Raw genomic sequence first — 21,473 nt, 5'->3', positions numbered from 1 at the left:
TATTTATTTGATACAGTAAAACAGTATTGTGAAATAATGTTACAACTGTCATATGATTTGTTTTGGAAAAGTCTTTACTGTAACTTTAAAATAAAATAATACATTAAAAATATTAAATAAATCATTTACATATTTTTACATATATTTGTATTTGGAATCTGCATATGAAATCTCTGGCTCTAATTTAAAACATTACTTGTGTTGCTAATTCAGACCGCAGACATATACTCCACTAATTTTATCTCCAGAGGTCTACTTATAGACCAGGAAGTACTGTATTCAGTGCAAGACCTCAGTGTGGACACACATGCCAAAGAGACAAAAGTGGGTCCACTACGTGACGAAAGAGTCCATTTGTGATGACAGTGCATGTGTGCTCTGTTTTGTCTGTGGGAACCCTGTACTTATTATGTCAGCTCTGTGCAAATTGACGACGTGTAAACATAAAGTTGACGTCAGGTTTGTTCAGGTTTGAATTTCTGGAAAAGTTACACCCACCTCTAAAGCTATTATTGTTTGTGGTTGTACGTGTAGCTTCTTGTGTTGCCGTAAACCCCTTACCCATACTGGAAAGGCGGGTGTTGTACGACGATCATATATAATGTGGTAGCATTTGTCAAAGGTGTGTAATTTCAAGACCCTGACGTCATTCAAACACACAAACGTCCAGACGTGATATGAGTCCTATGAGCCTCTTCCCTGTTTCTTTGAAGTATTTTTTTGTTTTGTTGGACACCATAGGATGTGATTTCCTCAAAACAGGAAATTCCAAGTTTTGCATCAAAGCTTTGAATGAAAGAATGTTGTTTTTTCTTCCTTTGATAGGCCATGTCGACTGTGCTTTGTTGTGGCCCTGTGTTCGACAACGTAGGGCTCTCTCCTGATGGCTACCTCTATAAATGGCTCGATAACATCCTTGGCTGTCAGGATCTGCGGGTATGCGACCCAACACTATGAAACAACATGACCCACATATGTCCTCAATCACTCCTTTAGTGTTGATAGCACTAAACTAAGACAAAACGTCTTTGAAATGATTGTCAGATTGTGCCATTTTGACCCAGTGCAAATTGGCTCAGGGATTTTTTTATAAGATAAAAACTTTTATTAGATGTCTCTAACTCTTTATTTCTCAGCTTGTGAATGACTTATATTTTGCTTTCATTGTTCTGCAAATGTTGATTCTTGAAGTGAAAGTCTGGCTTTGTTCTGATTCTCCTCAGGTGCATCAGCTGGGCTGTGAGGTGGTGGTTCTTCTGCTGGAACTGAACTCAGATCAGGTGAATCTGTTTAACTGGGCCGTGGACCGATGTTACACCGGCTCCTGCCAGCTGGCCTCTGGTTGCTTCAAAGCCATCGCCACAGTCTGTGGTAGCAGGTACACTGGGGCCTGAAAATGGGAAAGAGGAAATATTGGACATTAAACAGTTTAAAAGTTTGAGATCTGTAAGATTTTTTTTATGTTTTTGAAAGAACTTTCTTATTTGCATCAAAAATACAGTAAAATAATAATAGTGTGAAATAATATTACACTTATAAATATATTTCTATTTTAACAAATTAAAAAAATGTAATTTATTCTGGTGTTTTTTTCCAGTTTATTTGATAAATAGAAAGTTCAAAAGAACAGCATTTATTTTAAACGGAAATCTTTTGTTACATTATAAATGCTTTTAAATGACTTTTGATTAATTTAATGAATCTCCTTTGAATAAAAATACTAATTTCTTAAAAAAAAACTAATTGACAATAACTTGTCAGTACATTTATTTTTATTTTTATTTTTTTTAATTGTGAAATTTACCTTCAGTATAACATTTCTAAAAAGTTTATACAGTATTTATTATACAGTATATATTTGACCTTTAGTATAACATTTATACAATTTTTATACAGTATTCATATATAAAAAAAGGTTTGTCAGACTACTTCTCTTGCCAGATTTCCCACAGGAGATAAAATCCTTTGGCAGTGTTTGCTTTCTTTCTCATGATAATTTGTTTACGTGTATAGTGCCAAGACTAGATGTGTCCTTGGACTGAAGCCTCTCATTCACATATTTAGCAAAACCAATCTTATGTATAACTTGTTTTATGTAGGTCTTTTGTTTTCTTTCACAGAAACTACTCCAGTGATATTGTGACTCTGCTGAACCTTGTTCTCTTCAAAGCGTCCGACACAAACAGGGAGATCTACGAGATCGCTATGCAATTAATGCAGGTCAGAGAGAGAACATTCTCTGCCAAAGAGAATAGTGAAAAGTGTTGCAATAATAGAAAGTGTACTGGATTAAATTGCGTGTTTGTGTGCTAATCTGTTTATGTGTGTGTGTGTGTGTGTGTGTGTTTTGGTTGAATAGATTCTGGAGGCCAAGCTGTCTGTGTATTCTAAGAGGATTGTGGAACAGAAAAGTGGTGCTATCCTTTATGGGACACACGGGCCTCTTCCACCCCTCTACAGTCTCTCTGTAACCCAGCTTTCAAAGCAACTTGCCAGAATGTACCCTGAACTCACCTTGCCCCTTTTCTCAGGTATAAAATGGAAGGACAGAGATGAACACACTTTGTATTTGTGTTAATGCCACTGCTTCTCTTATAGGTGAAAACTCCTAAAACTTTTAAATGCAAAATGTGATCTTAAAGGGTTTTGTCTCTGGTTTTAATACAACTTAAGTACTGTTGACCTCATATGTGGCACAATGTTATTTTAATATTATTTATATACTACTATAGTATTTAGTAATGTTTTATTAGCTTCTGTCTTTATACAGATTTGAAAAGAATAACAAAATTTAGATTTTTGGGTGAACTATCCCTTTAAATTTTCATTGAATTCCCAGCAGATTAAAAAAAAAACATGCAGAAACCTCATTCATATTTATGATTGTGTATTAATGTAGATATGTCTTTTTGTATCTGTCATCTCTAGAGGTGAGTCAGAGGTTTCCCACCACTCATTCAAATGGGCGTCAGGTCATGCTGACCTACCTGCTCCCTTGGCTCAGTAACATCGAGCTGGTTGATGGAGGCCTGCTGCCCACTGTCCCGAGTCCGAGCAGCTCTGGAGACAACAGGAAGGCATACACTCACAACACCTCAGCACCTCACCTGCTCCGAGGCACAGGCTGGGGGTCACTGCAGGCCTCCTCTCTGGTCCTAAACAACCTCATGTTCATGTCCGCAAAGGTATGACTGTGAATCGCTGTTACTTCAGTGTTTGCTAGACTCTAAAGCTATGGATATCAATACAGCATATTGAGTCGTGTGTCTCTGTGTGTGTTAGTATGGGGACGATGTCCCAGGTACAGAAATGGAAAACGCTTGGAATGCTCTGGTCAGTAATGAACGGTGGACTAATAACCTGCGGACCACCATGCAGTTTCTCATCAGCTTATGTGGAGTCAGCAGTGACACCTCTCTTCTGCCTCATGTAAGTTGTATATTGATTTTTTTCATTATGTTTTGGTGTCAGATTTGATCAGATTTTATTGATAAAGCAGGTCATTTGGTTAAAGAATGAAAGCTAAGTTGTCAAGTTATGTTTGTCCTCTATTTGTGCTCAGATTAAGAAGGTGGTGATCTACCTGTGTCGCAACAACACCATTCAAACCATGGAGGAGCTGCTCTATGAGCTTCAACAAACAGATCCTGTGAACCCCGTAGTGGTGCACTGTGACAATCCTCCGTTCTACCGCTTTTCAGCCACAAGCAAAATTACCACCACTACTTCAGGTATGTATGCTAGAGAGTTCATGTGTACGTATACATATACATTAGCACTCATGTGTTGCATGTATCACATGCCACATGCTATATTAATAAATACTGCATGTCTCTAAAGGTCCACCTTCCAACAGCAAAACTTTGGTGTGTGGCCAGGAAAACATCCCTGACACCGATGACTCGCCAATCACAAAGGAGTGTGATGACAGGTATGTGCCACAAACCACACTATTTACACATGTGTGTCCTAACAGTCCTTCTATTAATGTCATTTTTTCTTTGGTCACGTTTAAACACAGTTTGAGGTTACACCAACCTTAAGCATTACAAAACAAACCAAACTCATTATAATTCATCATGAAGCAGACACCTTTATCCAAAGCAACTTTCTGTACACTTCCCCTGGAGAAGCCTAAGATTAACTGTCTAGATCAAGGGCATGTATATATTTGATACATATATTGATTTTTTTGTCAACCAAAGGCTAAGCAACATTTTACGAGCACACAACCGCCTGGAGTCTCGGTACAGCAGCAGTTCTGGAGGTTCCTACGATGAGGAAAAGAGTGAGTCAAGCTATTAGCTTCAACAAAGGGGCAAAACAGTTCGGGATTGATTGATATATTTACTACAGTATATGCTGTGGAGGAGCTTCTGAGCAAAGTCAAGTTTAACAGTCGGAACTGGAAGTCTGAAACGCTTCCCCTTTGGCCATGGATGTCGAGACAGTCCTGGCCCGAGGATGTTAAATATTATCAATAACTTTAAAGCAGTAAAATCTTTCAGATCTTTCTTGAATTTGAGATGATATTTCTGATAGCCAGCTCAAGTAATACATTTCGGCTTGAAATAGTTTAAGCTTAAATTTAATGGTTTTTGAGCAGGATTACAATAGACATGAGGTATGGCAGTTATGGAGTTTGTCTGTCTACATACCACTCATGCTTTGAGGGTAAATTCCAGTTTTATTACAAGTCTCATGGATGAAAGGCATACCTGTCAAGGATGGCATGTTGTTTTTAACTTTTTTGCTTTGCCTGCAGGTGAGCCGCCCCCACCGTATGCCATGTGGCTTATGAACGTGCTGGAAACCAATCAGCCGCTTCCTCTTCCCATGCCAGTTAACGGAGGCTGCTGGGCACCGCTGGTCGAATATCTACCTGAAACAGTCACCCCAAGAGGACCCCTCCACAGGTCAAACGTCTGGATTGTATTTTATTTTACCTTATTTATCCATTTTTGTTTGTTTTGACAAAATAAAACATAATTTAAATAAATGTAATCATGTATTTATAAATGATGTTACAATAAAACAGCCTTTAAGTAACAAAAGTAAATCTATACTTTATATTATGTAACATCCTTTTATTCAGATTTAGATCAAATGTCCAAGTCTTGTAGGGAATTACATACTAGCTTTAAAAGCACTGTAACTTGAGTCATTAAATGTAATCTCTCATCATAAAACGTGATTTTTATCAATCCCACGGATTATGTAATCCTGAAATCTTAAAGCACGTCACTCTGCAATTATCAGACAGATGGAAAATAGACGATCAGAAGCTGCAGTGCTGCCGTCAGAATTCCCTTTGACCCGAAAAACAAACAAAAACATGATCACATGTTACCAGTGTTCTTTTTAATGTCTACTCAGGAACTATGATAACACTGGCCATCATTAACGTAATGACAAAACCAACATACTCCCTTTAAAAAATGTGTTTTGTCACTCAGTCAAAGCTGTAAATATGTTGTGTTCTTTTTGAAAGGTCATTGCTTGTATGTGTTTTTGTTCATGTACTGAAAGACCAGTGTGTTTTGTCTGGTGCAGGTGTAACATAGCTGTGATCTTCATGACGGAGCTGGTGGTGGATCACAGTGTGAAGGAGGACTGGGTTCTACACCTCCCTCTACTGCTCCATGCCTGTTTCCTGGGTCAGTAGAGCCTCTGTGTTCTGTTCTCATCCCAATTTGGGGCATTTAACAGAGATTACACGTCTAGATTAAGGCTGCAGAGCTTGAGTCAGGTGTTCTCACATATAAAGTGCTGCTTTTACTGTAGTACATGTTATTTTTTTTATCCAAAATGGGTTTTCTTTGGTCTTCTTTTTTTCTAAACTCATCTGAACTATTGCATCCCTCAATGTGTCTTATGACTGCAACTATGTGGCTTGCTATGAGAACATTGTTGTCAGTGAAAGCAGTAGCTGCTATCTCCTGAACATGTAGGATGGACCCACCTTATCTTGTTCTAGAAATATGTGAAATATTTGTATCTCCGCGGATTGAAATCAGTATTCAGTTCAAATCAAAACAACATTTATGTGTTGAAAGACTAAAAACAAAACAAAGGCTAGAAGCAGATATTCCCACTTATCCCTTCCATAAACCACCCAAATGGACATAAACAATAATGAAAGAGTTAATGTATAAATGCAAACCTTTATCTTTAAGATTTGGGCTCTTTTTTTTTTAGGTATGGACCACTTCCGCCCAGAGGTGTTTGAACACTGTAAGAGACTCCTCTTGCACCTTCTCATATCGCTGTCTTGCAACAACAATTTCAGCATCATTGCCTCTGTTCTGTTAAACACCAGAGATGCAAACAGCAACAAGAACCTGACTTACAAACCCTTCTACCAGCCTGAGTTCTACACAGGTATGATATGATATATCCAAAAAGAAATGAAAACATTGTTTGTGTGGTTTGTGGTAAGTGTCAACAGGGGTCACCAGGAGTCAGAAGATACAAATAATATGATGCATACTAAGTTTATAATGCATATATAAGGCTTTAATAAGTACTTTGAAACCATGCTGCAGCTGCATTCATTTTGCAACTATGTTTTTTTTATATAATTGTAAGATCTGTAAATGAAGGGCAAATTCAATGATGAATGCTTTAAGACTTTGTGAAACTACATTTTATTAAATGTTGTGAATTTCTGCCTTCTAGAGAAGAAATTTAGCAACTTTACATGAATCCTGTTCATCACACCCTCCTTGCATGACTTACTCATTGGCTTTGGTATTTGACACATACTGTAGCTTTGGAGAGTGCAGTCATTTTGAAATCCTGTGGAGGGGTGGAGGGTGAGAATTCTTATCTGTGTGAGAACAACTTCTGGAAGTGCAGCCAAAAACAATTTTATGTACACAGAGTACCTAAAGGTCTGATTAGAGCATTCCTATGGACTATTTTTATCTTTTTGCTCCAAAGAGACGGCGCTCTCAATGTTTTTATGCTGTTAAAACTTGTGTAGGCAAAGTCAAAATGATGCTGATAAGATGTCATTCACCAGCCCCTGTCATAACAGCATAGTGATTGAAGTATTGTTCTTTTTTTGGCCCAATTAGGAACGTTATCACTCTATTTCTCTTGCCCAAATATTTCAGTTGAGTAGGTTAAAATGTAGGCTCATCTTTAGAGCAGGTTCCTTCCCAAACATTTAATTCACCCTACGTGTGGTGTTAAGGTGGTGTGGACTTCCTCCGGAATGGCCAGGCGTCTCCAGTTCCCGATTCTGGCCTCAGTTCCTCTTCTACCTCGTCCAGCCTGAGCCTTGGAGGCAGCTGCTCCAATCTTCCTCACCTGGCCCAGGAAGAGGTGGAGCAGATGGAGAGCAGCACTGAAGATGACGAGAAGAGCAGCAAACTCATTGAGTTTCTCACTACCAGGTAAAGAAGAACCTACAGTAACACACGTTTGGGATCATGTTTGTTTTTGATCGTGATAGGTACAGTAGATAAATGCTGTGATGTTTGTGTTATATTAAACTGATGTTATACTTAACAAATTAAGTTTAAATATTAATTTTAATAGGGCCAGATTACCTCTGCACTGTTACTTGTTCTTTACTGGTTATGTAACTACAATGAAAAGTCATTTCATGTGAATATTCCAGAGTTGTTCAGGAACTGATTCAGGAAATGACACATCTGACACGTCTTACATCTGACATCACTCAAGATGTTACAAACTTGTATGTTGCATCTCATCAGTCTACATCAGAGCGGTTCTCACTGGGGTGTTGGTTAAAAGGGTATCCGCCTGATGTTGGTGCTGGTGACGGTTCTTTCACGCTGTGTTCACACTGCAGACAATTCCAGATTGGTTTTCAAATCCCATTTTAAAACTGGCAACACTGTTATTTGCTCTTGATCAGGTGGATCTGTGTGGCATTTGCAGTGTAGTTATTTTCTGCCATTATCTTTGGTTGCCAAATGAAGGCATTTGCCCACTACTGAGTGACTTTCTTCTACAATAACTGGAAGTATTGAAGCTATTACTGGGGGTATTGAAATTATTATTATCGTGTTAACAATTATGGTCAACAGAGAAAAGCGGTCCGGTTGGAACTGGATTTGAAAAAACTGGATTTGAGGTGCTAGTGTGAACAAGTTTTTACTTAAGTTCTTTACTTCTTTTTTCACTCAAATATTGATTGAAACTACAGCAGTCATCATTTGAAGTGGATCAAAACCTTTCATCAAAGTTGTCCTAAAACCAAAACAATACCCGCTCTTGTCTTAGGACAACTTTGATTAACTTTTTTTTGATCCACTTTAAATGTTGACCACTGTATTTCTCGCCTCATCTTTAAAAGGTTTCATGCATGTTCATCATGCATATTTAAAATTTAATGTACAGCAATTGCTGCCTGATTAGTTCATTTATTTTAAGTTCTATCAAAACTTAAGAAACACAGCAACACGTTTGGTGGTTTGCAGGGAAATAGCATCTTTTGGCCTAGTCTGCCATCTAGTGGCCGTTTTGGTCACTAGCAAGTAATATTCAAACATACCACATTGCTGTCAAGTTTATACTGCATATGTAAGAGATCATATTAATAATCACGTGGTTTGTTTAGGCCTTTTGGACCATTGTGGAGCCATGAAGACATCACTCCTAAGAATCAGCACTCAAAGAGCACTGAACAGCTCACCAACTTCCAGAGACATATAGTGTCTGTGTTCAAAGAGTCCAAATCAGGTAAGTCACATTCTCGAATCCTAAGTCATTCTAGTGTTTGTCTACATTAATAGGGTGCAGCTTGTGACATTAATCTAATTTAAATGTATATCCCTATATTTGCATGCCACGTTTTATATGTTCGTAGACATTCGGCTTGAGCAGCAGTTGAGTGAAGTGGCGTTGCAGATGGCTCTGTGCAGCTCCTCCAGACATTACGCTGGACGTTCCTTCCAGGTGTTCAGGGCTCTGTGGCAGCCTCTGTCAGCGCTGGCCGTGTCTGACTTGCTTTCACGCTTGGTGGAGGTGGTCGGGGAGCAGGGGGAGGAGGTTCAGGTGAGCTTCTGGTTCTGTAATGAGTGTTCTGACTGATTCAGTGAGCGAATAAGCTCAGAATGCATCTTCTCCGCAGGGTTATGTGATGGAGCTTCTCCTCACTCTTGAGTCAGTGGTGGATAATCTAGCTGAGTGCCTGAAGAACAGTGACTTCTTTGTCATACTAAGGTAAGTTCCTGCCATCCAACACTACTTCTGTCATGACCACTGTCTTCAAAATGATTGACATTAGCATACAGTTAGGTTTGGCAGTATGGTTCTGTTCTGGGCAAAGACTGAGGAGGGAGAACAGCAATAATAACCCCCCAGGGCAAACAGAACAGAACAAAGCAGATATCATTATATGATATTTAAGTGTAAGACATTATTGAAGATAAAAGGAGGAATATGAGCAAGCCAAGTCCTGACTGCGGTGAAAGGAGGAGTTGGGGATGGAGGAGGGTAATTTGCTATTGAGCACACGAAAAAGCTGCTGAATAATACTGAATATTAAATTGACAGAAGGCAGAGAGATTGTAGTAGGTAGTAGATTGTGTACAGTAGTTTTCTCAATAAGTTTTGATGATAATTGTTGATTATTATTTACAAGCCTTAGAAATTTGCGTATGAAATATGATAGAGTAGGCTTTAAAGGGTTAGTGTCTTCTAACTTCAACATCAAAAGTCTAAGAGGCTTCGATGTTAGTAAGTGATCAGTCTGTGTTCCTGCAGGGCATCTTCACCAGATCTTCCATACAGCGGCAAGTTAACATTAAACCGTAAAAGCAGCAGTCAGCTGGACCTGATCCCAGGATCAGGCGCTGCCTCTGAGCGAATACGTCACCAGCGTAGCTACTCCGTACCCAAGCGCTTTGGCGAGGCTGAGCGTTCCTCCGAGGTTCCCCGGAGTGCCACCTTGGATCGCATCCACCATCATCAGAGCAATATCTCCAAGCTCAGATCCCTGTCCTCATCATCTTTCAGAGACAACGTGGTCTCCACCGACCCAGCCAACGCCAACCATCCTCGCAACCTGCTGGCCACCATCTTTTGGGCAGTGGTGTCACTCATGGAGTCAGACTTTGAATTCGAGTACCAGATGTCCCTCAGGTTGTTAGGGAAGCTGCTAGGCCACATTTCATTGGATAAGCAGGAATACAGAGACAAGCTGGAGAAGATCCAGATCCAGCTGAAATGGAAGGAGTTCTCTGGGCTTCAGCAGCTGCTTCTGAAGGGCTTCACCTCTGCAAACACCACAGAACTCACCTTGGAGGTTTTCAGCCAGCTCACGCCCGTCTCACGCCTACCTGTGGTGGACACCTCACAAGCCATTGGTAGAATTTCTGTTACCAGCTAAATATACCTTTCTAACATAATTCTCCATTAATCTACCAGAATTCATGATCATTAATTATTTCAAGTGGAACTCTGAAAACAAATCTGCTATTACCTTTCAGGTTTCCCACTGAACGTGCTCTGCCTCATCCCCCATCTTGTGTTACACTTTGACTCACCTACTCAATTCTGCAAGGACGTGGCTGAGAGAATTTCCCAGGTCTGTTCTTGTTACCTCAACCACACTATAAATGCACTTTTATAGCTAGTCAGGGAATCTGCATCACATTTGTTTGCTGAAAATCCCTCATTTTGATTTACAGGTTTGCCTTGAGGAAAAAAACTCCAAGCTGTCCAACCTTGCCCATGTGATGACCCTGTACAAAACACACTCCTATACCCGTGACTGCTTCTCTTGGGTCAATGTGGTGTGCCGCTACCTCCATGAAGCATTCAGTGACAGCACACTCAGCATGGTTACTTACATGGCGGAGGTAGGAAGATCACAAATAAAAGTTAATCTTACGACATTTGAAATTTTAATGAAAAAAGTATGATAAACCAGACAAGAATGTGAACGTACACATACTTTGTGTTCAGGAAAGCTTAAATTCTAACACTTTCTGTGTTTTGTAAACAGTTGTTGGAGAAAGGATTACCCAGCATGCAACAGACTCTTCTGCAAATCATCTATAGTCTACTGAGTCACATGGACCTGAGTGCTATTCAAGCCAAACTCTTCAACATGGAGGTTCTAACAACCATAGAGAAGTTTGTTCAGGTGTGACTCCTTTAATTTATTTATGGAATTTGTTCCACAACTTTAATTAAAATTTAGTCATTCACATATGCTTTTGGCCAAAATGACCTACAATGCAAGGTTATTTTATATACTATTATATACAAACAATTGCATTTTTATATACTATTGTAAAATCTATTAATGTTTGGAATGAGCTTTAATTAGCATTTTCAGTTATTATCATTTAAATTCAGTTTGTGATTTTTATGCATTGATAATTTGATTATCAAACCTTTTTAACCTTTCTGTTTAGCTTTATCTTTTCCCGTTTTTGTAATTTTAATACATTAAATTCAACTTATTTTATTTCAGTTAGTTGAAAAAGCAACATTTCTCATTTTTTAAGCTGAAGTTTTTCAGTTAATATTTATATATTTTTTTTTTGCATTTTATTAATATTTATTAACCTTTAAAAGTAATGTATTTTATAAAAGAAAACCATTTTTAATAGTTCAACTTTTAGTTAACAATATCACTGCTACAGTGCATTACAAAAAAAAAAGGCACAATTTGCATTGTGTATTTATTACAAGATAATGGTAACTGAAATATAGCTAAATAAAATCAGGATCCAATTAAGAATCAAGAACTTATGAAACTGAATTAAAATGGAAATAGAATCCTTCAAGGAAACAACATAAAGACAGAGCTAATCAGTTATAATTTAACACTTTTCACACAATATTTTTTTCTGGGCGCTTCTAAAATTATCCTCAACGATCGCATCTAACTGGCTCATATCATTCAGCCTAAATTTGCTCATGACATAATAGTGTTTTATAGCATTTCTACTGTAAACTTCAAGCTGTATTACATCCTTAGTAATACCACTGGTTTTCCATCTCTCACCCCTTCCTTCGGAGGGAGAAAAAAATAGAGAATTAAAAAACACGACCTTGTGCCAGGGCTATAAATCCAAAGGCACACCCAGCAGCAGTCTATAAACAGTCAGTCCTATTGGCTGCTGTCCACATTACTGAGGCCTTCAGTGTGGCCTCACAGCAAAGACACTCCTCTGAACTACTGCTTCTCTCTCTGGGCTCCATGTTTATCTCGGCAGAAGAAGAGACAGCTACTGCTCTTGAAGATGGATTGACTGTATGTAATGCTTTGGGAGGTGAGCAAGTTTCTGAATGTGTCCTTTGAGAATAACTTAGTTCTGTTTTGTCTTTGTTTCTGTGACTTCAGACTGCACACTGGAAGGAGGCCTTGAACATATTAAAGCTGGTAGTCTCCCGCTCAGCTAGTCTGGTTTCGCCTTCGTCCCCGCAGAGTAACGCATCCACTGTGGATGTCAGCCGTGTTTGGGACACACCCTCCAAAGCCCTGCCTGGAAAGACCCTTGACTTTCACTTTGACATTTCAGAGGTATGACATAACTGTATCTATTTCCTTTCTTTATTGTCATTAAACAGTACAAGCCAAAAGTTTGGACACTGAATTTATGTTACTCATGATCTATAATACCCTGGGGCTTATACAGAAATGCTTGAAATCAGTAGTGTAGCAACCAAAGACTATCCATGTGCATGTAAACTGCTTCAGTACTGTTTAAAAACCATCCCAGGATGCACCTCATTAAGTTGGTTTAGATGATGAGTGTGCAGCTGGAATGAAGAGAAATGGTGGTAGCTTTGGTGGTAAGTCAAATGTTAAAATGCTTTAAAACTTTTTTTTGCTCACTATGTAATTTCCATACTTCCATTTGCTGTCTTTTATGAGCCGATTTAAAATCTATATTATATTATATTATATTATATTATATTATATTATATTATATTATATTATATTATATTATATTATATTATATTATATTATATTATATTATATTATATTATATTATATTATATTATATTATATTATTCATTTATGTAGTACTTTTAAATGCACAACACAGAAAAAAAACTGAATAAAACACTAAATATTATTTTTATTATTAGATAATTTTTCTCATTTAAAAAATATTTTCTCATTTAAAAATTATTGTTGTGAAATAGAGAAAATAGTTTTTTTAAGTGATGGTGTACATTAAGTTAGTGAAGCTGAGATGGTGCATAGTGTGCAAAAGTGATAGGATTGATCCTCGATAGGATTGTCTACTTTTTTCAAGGTGTAGTCATGCATTTTTTATTTTTTTTTGTCCTATGTGTTAGTTTTTTATTTTTGCTATTATTGTACAGTAACATTTGTAACAAACTCTGAAGGTTAGGTTTTCTGATTAAAACTTATTGGAAATATGAACAACCCGGCCTTATTAAAGTGTGGGAACCAAACAGGAAGCTATTTGTGTAGTGCATGAATTCCAGGAAATGATGTCAATCCGGCTGTGGGGCTTTGCATCCAGAGCGGCGAGAGCTGGACAGCCCTCCTAGAGTCTCAAAGCAGACTCCTCTTCCCTCTGTCAAATACCTCTGGGATGTATTTAGCCTCTAGCAAGTGGGCAAGAAAAAAAGTAGGAAAAAAACTCAAAACTGACAAGGAACTCAAAACATGCCCCATTCCATCCCAGCAGAAAGGATTTCACAGGAATTAAGGGCAGGTGAGCTCAATAAGGGAAATCCTGACATTCCCCCAAGCTTTTGTTTGGCTCACTTTATTGAAGTTCTGTTTTTCAAAGCTCTGCTAGGAAACACAGAGGAGAAGGAGCATTGAGAATAGACAGACAGTTTTTCCAGCAGGTTCTGAATTGTTGGTCAGGATCTAAGGCAACTTGACGTTAGCGAAGGGAATCCGCCAGAACGAAGACTTTTGGGCCGAGGGCCACAAGCTCATGACATGAAAAGAAAAGAGCAGATGTGAAATCCCTGGGCTTAATGGTGTGTGACATTGTGTGTGTTTTAGACACCGGTGATTGGCAGGCGATATGACGAGCTTCACGTTTCTCCAAGACAAGATGGGAAGGACGGAGGAGGGGTTACTGTGACACGCAGTACCTCCTCTACATCCTCGGGCTCCTACCAAAACAACCACGTGCTGGTGCCTGTCAGCTGGAAACGACCACAGTCTTCACAAGTAAGCACTCACAAATACACTCTTTGAAGCTCTGACATTTGCGAAAGAATTTAAATATGCATTTCTGTATCTCCTATATTGTTTTAATTTATTATTTTATTTAAATGTAATTTTATCAATTACATTAAATAATTTTTTTGTCTTTTTATTTTATATTTAATTTATTTTTTAGAATGTTGTTTTATATACACTTAATTTTTTAAAAAATATGTATGTTTATTTATTTATTTATTTATTTTTTTTATTTCTCTCCCAATTTAGAAAAGAACTCGTGAGAAGCTGGTGAATGTATTAACTTTGTGTGGCCAAGAAGTTGGACTCACCAAAAACCCATCTGTAAGTCACTTATATATTTGAAATATTTGAACATATGACAGGAATCATTCTTAAGCACTTCCTACAGGTTATTTTCTCATCCTGTGGGGAACTGGACCTGATTGAGCACCAGCCCAGTCTGGTGTCCTCTGAGGACGGCACACGGGACACAGAAAACATGGATGACACCACTTCAGAACAGCAGTCCCGTGTATTCAGAGACTTTGACTTCCTGGATGTGGAACTGGAAGATGGAGAGGTGAGCAGATATTTAAAAAAACCAAAATGATCAGTTTCCTCTTGTGAAATCTTTTGAATTTCAAATAACTTGGGCAATCTTTGTTTTGACAAAGTTTTGTTTTGTTCAGTAAAGTGGACCTTTGGGCAAAGCAGTGCTGAGCATTAAACTTTTGCAAAACTTTTACAAAGTATCAGTCAGAAATAAACTGTTGCACTGTTTGCGCAATACTACTTTAACTTTTTTTTAACTCTTTGTAATACGTTCTCCTCTCCTTGTTTATGTCTGTGCCATCAAGGAGATGCAGGTAAGCACAGGAATCCACCAGTGTTGAGCAAGATGATTTTGTGTTTTTCACAGGCTGTGCATTGAAATGCATGTCTATAACTCTCCCTGGAATCATCTTTTTTTAAGCAACTTCAAAATAAAATGGCACATCAAAACAGATTAATTTAATTTAGATTGGACAGATGAAATTCTAACTTAAATTATTATTTATGTATTTTTTTTTTATTTATCTTTTGTATTTTTTTTATCTGGGGTCTATAAGATTTTTTAACAGTTTGAAAGAGACAGTAAAGGCATTTAAAAAGTTATAACAGATATTAATATCAAATAAATGATGTTGTTTTGAGTAAAAAGTATCATTTTCCGCAAGAATATTAAGCAGCTTGACTGTTTTCAACAATGACAATAATAAGAAATATTTATTGATCACCAATATTTATTGAATGATTTCTAAAGGATCGTGTGACAGGAAAATTCAGCTTTGCCACAGCAATCACAAGAAATAAATTAATTTTGATTTTGATTAATATTTAACAATATAAAAATTTCTACTGTATTTTTGGTCAAAGCAATGCAGCTTCGGTTAGCATAAAGGCCCATTCACACCTTGCACGATAACTATAAAGATAACGAATAAGATATAGTTCTAAAAATCCACACTACAACTATAAAGATAAAGGCACAGAGAAACGATATCGTTGGAATCATTTTCAGAATGTTTTTTTCCAGCTGATGAACGATACAAACATTGACAGCCAATCAGAATCCATCTTGCTGTAACGAGCTCGAGAATTTAAAGCGGCAGACGCACGTTCGTGATATCGTTTGCTGGTGTGGACGCTAATATTGTTATCTTTATAGTTATTGTTCTTGGAGTGAACAGGGCTTAAGAGACTTCTTTCTAAAATCGTACTGACCCCAAACTTTTGAACTGTAGTGTGTTTTAGAAAATATAAAAATTACGTAATTGGTGGGTAGCATCTGTAAATGTTTAGTCACTCCTTATGTGGGTTTTATTATATTTCAATATGTTTGTATTTTAATAGCTTGGCCATCTCTAGATTGCACTCCTATGAAATAATTAGAGTCAGTTCATTGAGGTCATTCCCCAAATTTGCTGAAGCTTCCATGCCACAGAGAAAAGGGCAGATTCAGCCTTTTAAAAAAATTCTCCCTTGTGGATAAATTTGATGAGTCATCAAATTTTCATTCCAAATGTAACAGTAGCAAAGACTTTTTGCTTCTTTACCATTTTCGTTTTGGTCAAGTATGATTATGAAAGAAAATATTTAAAGTAGAGGAGTAATAGCGACTTTTTGAGTTCAGTGTTTAAGCGAGCTGCCAAAGGAAAGCATTTTCTAAACTGCAGAACTGGATGTGTGAAGGAATGTGGATGTTGTCTCTCGACTCTGATGTCAAGGCATGTGGCTGCACTGATAACTTGAGCCTTCAGGCACTTTATTATTTACTCTACAAGAACGAGAATGTTTAGAAATGTGTTCCTTTATTGTGGTTTCTTTTCAACCTTTATACATGGAGAGATACAGACTTAGCACCTTCACACATACAGCATGCTGTAGCCTATGAATGTGTGTGTTTTGAAGGACTCTTTATTTCTCTGACAGGGTGAGACAGTTGACAGCTTCAATTGGGGTGCGCGGAGGCGCTCCATTGACAGTCTGGACCAGGCTGAAGTCCAACCAATGGAGGAGGACAGCCAGCTCTCAGGAAGCTCACCAAGTCTGTGTCCAATCGTCCATGATGATTCTGATGAGTCTTCTGAGGAAGAGTCCCTCACAGCCAGCCAGATCCTCTCAGCCTCACAACTAGTAATGTTGCATTTTTGTTCATTTTTTGTACACTTTTGACTCAATGGGATGTATAAAACAGGATATTCATTGGGAAATATTGTATTTTATCTATTAGGATTTAATTGGATTATGATAAGAGGCAGAAAACCTCTGATAAAAGTATTTTTTTACTATCCTGTTTTATAGAAATCTATAAAAACTGTATGTCTAATTAAACTCTGTTAAATTGCTCTTTTCAGAACGTCAGCCTGTCTTCTACTGAGGAACTTAACCCCATGGACTCCCCTCCCGTCTCCTTTGACAGCACTCAAGCTGACCAAATTCCTCTTTCCACCACAACGCCCAGCTTTGAGATCTCGAACCATCGGGTGAATAAGAGCTTCAAAATGGCAGATTTTTGGGGGCAGACACATTCCTACTGCACTGTTCTGGAGTTTTTCCATTAACACGGTTGAAAATGAAATCTCTTTCTGTGCTTGCTTTATCTGTCTGGCTCTGCTTTTAGCATGGGTAGATTTTAGTGAGTAGTTTGCTGATACTGTTTTCCTATTACATGCTTATTTAGGATGGGGGCATTAGATTAATGTGCAGAGGGGCATAAAAAGTCAAAACCATCAAAAACCATTTCTCTGATAACCGCTTTTCATCTTTGAGGCCTACCAGACTCTCAGATGAGCCACAAGGGCAATGTGTTTGGCTTCTGTCTGGGTGGCAAGGCTATAACATCACTCACATGCTAAATGCTAGGGGTGCAAATAAAGTGTACCCATTACCTGTGGCCATAAACATGAGACCAGACCAATCAGATATTGGTCCTCCAATTTTTAATGGTCTCCTAATATATCAGAATTAGAAATTTTTGAATTTTTTTTCTTTAAAAGCACTAAAAAGAGAAACGATTCTCAACATGAAGAGTTTTAATTTTGAAATGTTAGTGAATATTTATTTATAAATAAATGCATTGTTTTGTGTTTTCTTATTTAAATGTTTATTTATATTAATATATTTTAAAATAATACATGAATTATAATTTTTTTTAATAATACACAGTTGGTTGACCATTTTATTTTTTTTTATTTTTTTTTTCTTAGCCACCCTTATTCAAATAAATGTAATAATTAAATCAGTGTTTTAATAAAAATGTTAAATACATTTTTAAGAATATTCGACAACAAAAACGTTTTGCAGTTGGTAAATTATGGAGCCTACATTTGGAGAAATAACTTCTGTATTTTAGCCAAAGAAGATAACTTTATTTTCGTTGAATTAACGATTAATCAGTCTATCACTAATACTATCTTTATCATCTGAGAATGGGAAATTCAGCCACACAATTAGATCTTTTCTTAATATAATATTTTCACAAAAGATGTTTTCGTTGCCATAAATACTTATTGCTTCTTGTGAATCCTATCCAAAACTAGACTGAGGATTCAGCTGAAGAAGAAGAAGAAGAAGAAGAAGCCATTGTTAATGAGAACGATATCTCACTCTGCATTTGCGAGTCGCCGCCTGCCTTTAGTTGTTCTGACATCCTAACAGCAGACACACCCCAGAAGAAAAACAACTTCTTTACTGACAACGAGACAAGCTGTGTACCCAGGTACCGTGAGCTTCAGACTCTCAACATACATTAGTCTGTCTGAAAAAAGTCAGACTTATCTCAAGTTTCTCATAGCTGATGTTTGAACTTTTTTTCCCTCACCACATAATTCTATCCCTCACTTCCTCCAGTGGGTTTGGAGACCCGCAGAGCTCTGTGGTGCAGGCAGAAGAGGAAAAGGAAGAGCTGTTGCTAGAGTCCCCTTCCTCCCCTCCGCCTTCTCCCTTTTTCTCCGCCATCCTGGCCGCCTTCCAGCCGACTGTGTGCGATGATGCCGAGGAGGCTTGGCGCAATCATCTCAACCAGTTGGTGGCAGACACGGATGGTTCCTGTGCGGTTTACACCTTCCAAGTCTTCTCCTCACTCTTTCAGGTAACTCAGAGATACAGTAGGTTATCACTGGTCCTCATTATATTGATTTAGGTCAAGCAGCTTCAACAAAGATCATTAAGTGAATTAATCAACTGACACTTTTCTAAAATCCTAAGTGTTGCAAGCTGTATTGTTGATGTCAGATGATGTCGATTTTATTCATTAACTTGGATTTTCTTTGGTTCATCACACAAAGCTGACAACTCAGTAGTGCCAAAGTTTTAGAAGAAATGTCTTTGATTATATTCTATTGGTACTGACAACATGCTGGTCTGGGACAAATTAAAGAGGATGTATTGTTTCTGACCTCCAGCGTATACAGAGTAAGTTCTGCACCCTGACTTGTGACGCTGCTGGTTATCTTGGTGATGGCCTTCATGGAATCGGAGCAAAGTTTGTAAAGTCATCCCAGATGCTGACATCCTGCTCCGAATGCCCCACGTTGTTTGTCGATGCAGACACTGTGAGTTTCAAGTTTGAATATAAATTATGTCAATGCTATATCCAGTATACAAATTAGTAAATAACCAGCCTTAGTGTTATATTCAATTTCTCGTTCAATGTGTATTGTGTGCAGTATATTTTCTCTTAAATATGTGTTTCAGATTGTGTTTAATGGGCTCTTGGAAAAGATGAAGTTTAGTGTGTTAGAGTTGCAGGAGTATCTAGAGACCTACAACAACAAAAAGGAGGCAGTCAAATCAGTATGTACAATAAAGCATAATTCATTTCTTACTGACCCCAAAGCTTTTTCTGTTCAACTTACTGTTATGCCTGTGACTCTTCCAGTGGCTACGCAACTGCAAGGCCAGTTTCCCCAAATGCACTGGAGATGGAGTGATCACCCATCAGCCCGCTGAAACAGAGGAAAAGGTATGAAACCTCAGCTGGATAGTCAGCCATTCCAGAGAAAACCAAGGAATAAAGGCTATTTATAAAGGAATGTCATTATAATTGAAGTACATGATCAAACTGGAGCTTTAACTAACAGTTCTGCTGTCTAACACTTGATGCAAACCTAAAACTACAGTGTGGCAGGTTACCACAAATAGTGCATATGTTTCTGTCATTCTTTATTCCCTTGTGAAAAAAGAAAAAAATAGTACTTCTGTGTCAATATTTTAGTATGGCAGCATTGTCTAGTGATTGATGCCACTGTAATGTCTATGTCAATGTACTTCTTATATTTTCTGCATTTCGATTGTTCTGTGATAGCTCTGTGAGTGACATCTCTTTTCTATCTGTCTGCTCTTTAACTTTAAAGGCATAGTTCACATGATTTACTTGCCCTCATTTGACTTTCTTTTTCTTTTTTATGAATACAGTAGGAGTTATATTAAAAAAAAAAATGTCCTGGGTCTTCCAAACTTTATAATGTCAGTGGATAGTGATCTAGAATTTGAAGCATAAAAGTGCATAAATCCATCATAGAAAGTGCTCCACATGGCTCTGGGGGGTTTAATAAAGGCCTTCTGAGGCATTTGTGTAAGAAACTAACTAACTGTCATACTCCCGTTCACGAGAGAGTGGTGTTCCAGCGAATGAGGTAGGATGTAGGCATGGTGTAAGTGAGAGGGATGAATGCGGAAGCACAAAATGAAGATTTGTAAAGAAAGATATAGGAGGATTTCGATTAAAGCCAAGTGGAGACTGGAGCTTACGCTACACCTACTGTACGTCCTACATTATCCGCTGGAACGTCACTCTCTTGTGAATGTGCGTAGGACAGTTAGAAGAAGCTAGAGATTACAGTTTGTAAAGTTTTCAATATGGGTATTATTCTTAGACAAATGCATTCCACTCCGAAGGCCTTTATTCACCAACTTTTGCTACAAAATCTCAACCTCTATTCACTAACATTATAAAGCCTGGAAGAGCCCATTGTATTCATCTGAAGGGGAAAAGTCATATACCTAAGATGGCTTGAGGGTGAGTTAAAATATGACATTTTTATTTTTTTGGTGAACTATCCCTTTAAGCCTGCGCTGTGTTGATTCACAACAGCGCCCCCTAGTCTTATGTTTGATAAAAGGGTCTTTTTATACTGGGCTTTGAAGAAGTTGAAAAAGTTTATTTCTCTAAAATTTAACCTAAAATATTCATACTTTCAATCGTTCAAGTCATAACCAGTTAAAGCAATAAAAAAGGCATATATATATATATATATATATATATATATATATATATATATATATATTTACCCAGCACAGTCCCTGTGCAAAAATAAAAATAAAGAGGGGGTAGTTGTAACCCTTTTTCTTTCAGTGATTGTCTATTCACTTTTTCTGCTCATGCATGACAGAGTCATTGCTCATGCTTTATATTGCATGTGCCACTGTGCTGCATGATTTCACACTATATTCAAAACTTCTCTTCCTTCTTCACTTCTCACCTTTTGTCTTGCAATGCCTGCTTTATAGCAAATGGAATCTCTTGCAGTAAGTTTTATAAAATCTTTTTAACCTCATGTTTTCTTTTTCGCTTGTTCCAAATGCCCATATTATCAGAACATTGCCAAATTGTTTCACATGCCTCACATTTTTTACACTAAAAACACTGTTTTGCTAACACACTTGTATCCTTGTTAAAGATTTGTTTGGTTTCCTATGCTGTAACTGTTGTGTAATAACTTCTTTCTTATTTGCTGAAAAAATTGAAAGAAGACAATTTTGGTGTTCATTTTATGCA

General features: G+C 37.6%; 1 protein-coding gene across 2 annotated transcripts in view; it reads left to right on the top strand.

Moving 5' to 3' along the window:
* The window catches only part of LOC132107852 (protein furry homolog), a 50,060-nt gene that overhangs the window by 27,010 nt on the left and 1,577 nt on the right, over window positions 1-21,473 (top strand). Inside the window, exons 26-57 of one of the 2 annotated variants that reach the window (XM_059514154.1) lie at window positions 826-936; window positions 1,224-1,378; window positions 2,121-2,220; window positions 2,360-2,531; window positions 2,929-3,185; window positions 3,283-3,429; window positions 3,563-3,731; window positions 3,841-3,931; window positions 4,206-4,288; window positions 4,766-4,916; window positions 5,554-5,657; window positions 6,199-6,381; window positions 7,199-7,400; window positions 8,594-8,715; window positions 8,843-9,030; window positions 9,107-9,198; window positions 9,742-10,343; window positions 10,467-10,564; window positions 10,668-10,838; window positions 10,985-11,125; window positions 12,335-12,514; window positions 13,988-14,158; window positions 14,420-14,494; window positions 14,562-14,732; window positions 16,625-16,828; window positions 17,050-17,178; window positions 18,235-18,413; window positions 18,545-18,785; window positions 19,099-19,248; window positions 19,391-19,489; window positions 19,575-19,658; window positions 21,206-21,223. In XM_059514154.1, coding sequence (XP_059370137.1) covers window positions 826-936; window positions 1,224-1,378; window positions 2,121-2,220; window positions 2,360-2,531; window positions 2,929-3,185; window positions 3,283-3,429; window positions 3,563-3,731; window positions 3,841-3,931; window positions 4,206-4,288; window positions 4,766-4,916; window positions 5,554-5,657; window positions 6,199-6,381; window positions 7,199-7,400; window positions 8,594-8,715; window positions 8,843-9,030; window positions 9,107-9,198; window positions 9,742-10,343; window positions 10,467-10,564; window positions 10,668-10,838; window positions 10,985-11,125; window positions 12,335-12,514; window positions 13,988-14,158; window positions 14,420-14,494; window positions 14,562-14,732; window positions 16,625-16,828; window positions 17,050-17,178; window positions 18,235-18,413; window positions 18,545-18,785; window positions 19,099-19,248; window positions 19,391-19,489; window positions 19,575-19,658; window positions 21,206-21,223 — 5,040 coding nt within the window. The remainder of the gene's footprint in view (window positions 1-825; window positions 937-1,223; window positions 1,379-2,120; window positions 2,221-2,359; window positions 2,532-2,928; window positions 3,186-3,282; window positions 3,430-3,562; window positions 3,732-3,840; window positions 3,932-4,205; window positions 4,289-4,765; window positions 4,917-5,553; window positions 5,658-6,198; window positions 6,382-7,198; window positions 7,401-8,593; window positions 8,716-8,842; window positions 9,031-9,106; window positions 9,199-9,741; window positions 10,344-10,466; window positions 10,565-10,667; window positions 10,839-10,984; window positions 11,126-12,334; window positions 12,515-13,987; window positions 14,159-14,419; window positions 14,495-14,561; window positions 14,733-16,624; window positions 16,829-17,049; window positions 17,179-18,234; window positions 18,414-18,544; window positions 18,786-19,098; window positions 19,249-19,390; window positions 19,490-19,574; window positions 19,659-21,205; window positions 21,224-21,473) is intronic. The other variant, XM_059514155.1, reaches the window with a different exon arrangement.

The sequence above is a fragment of the Carassius carassius genome, chromosome 28 (assembly GCF_963082965.1).
Source record: "Carassius carassius chromosome 28, fCarCar2.1, whole genome shotgun sequence".
NCBI lineage: Eukaryota > Metazoa > Chordata > Actinopteri > Cypriniformes > Cyprinidae > Carassius > Carassius carassius.
Note: the sequence above shows the minus strand (reverse complement) of the source record. Positions and strands in the feature narration are given on the sequence as shown.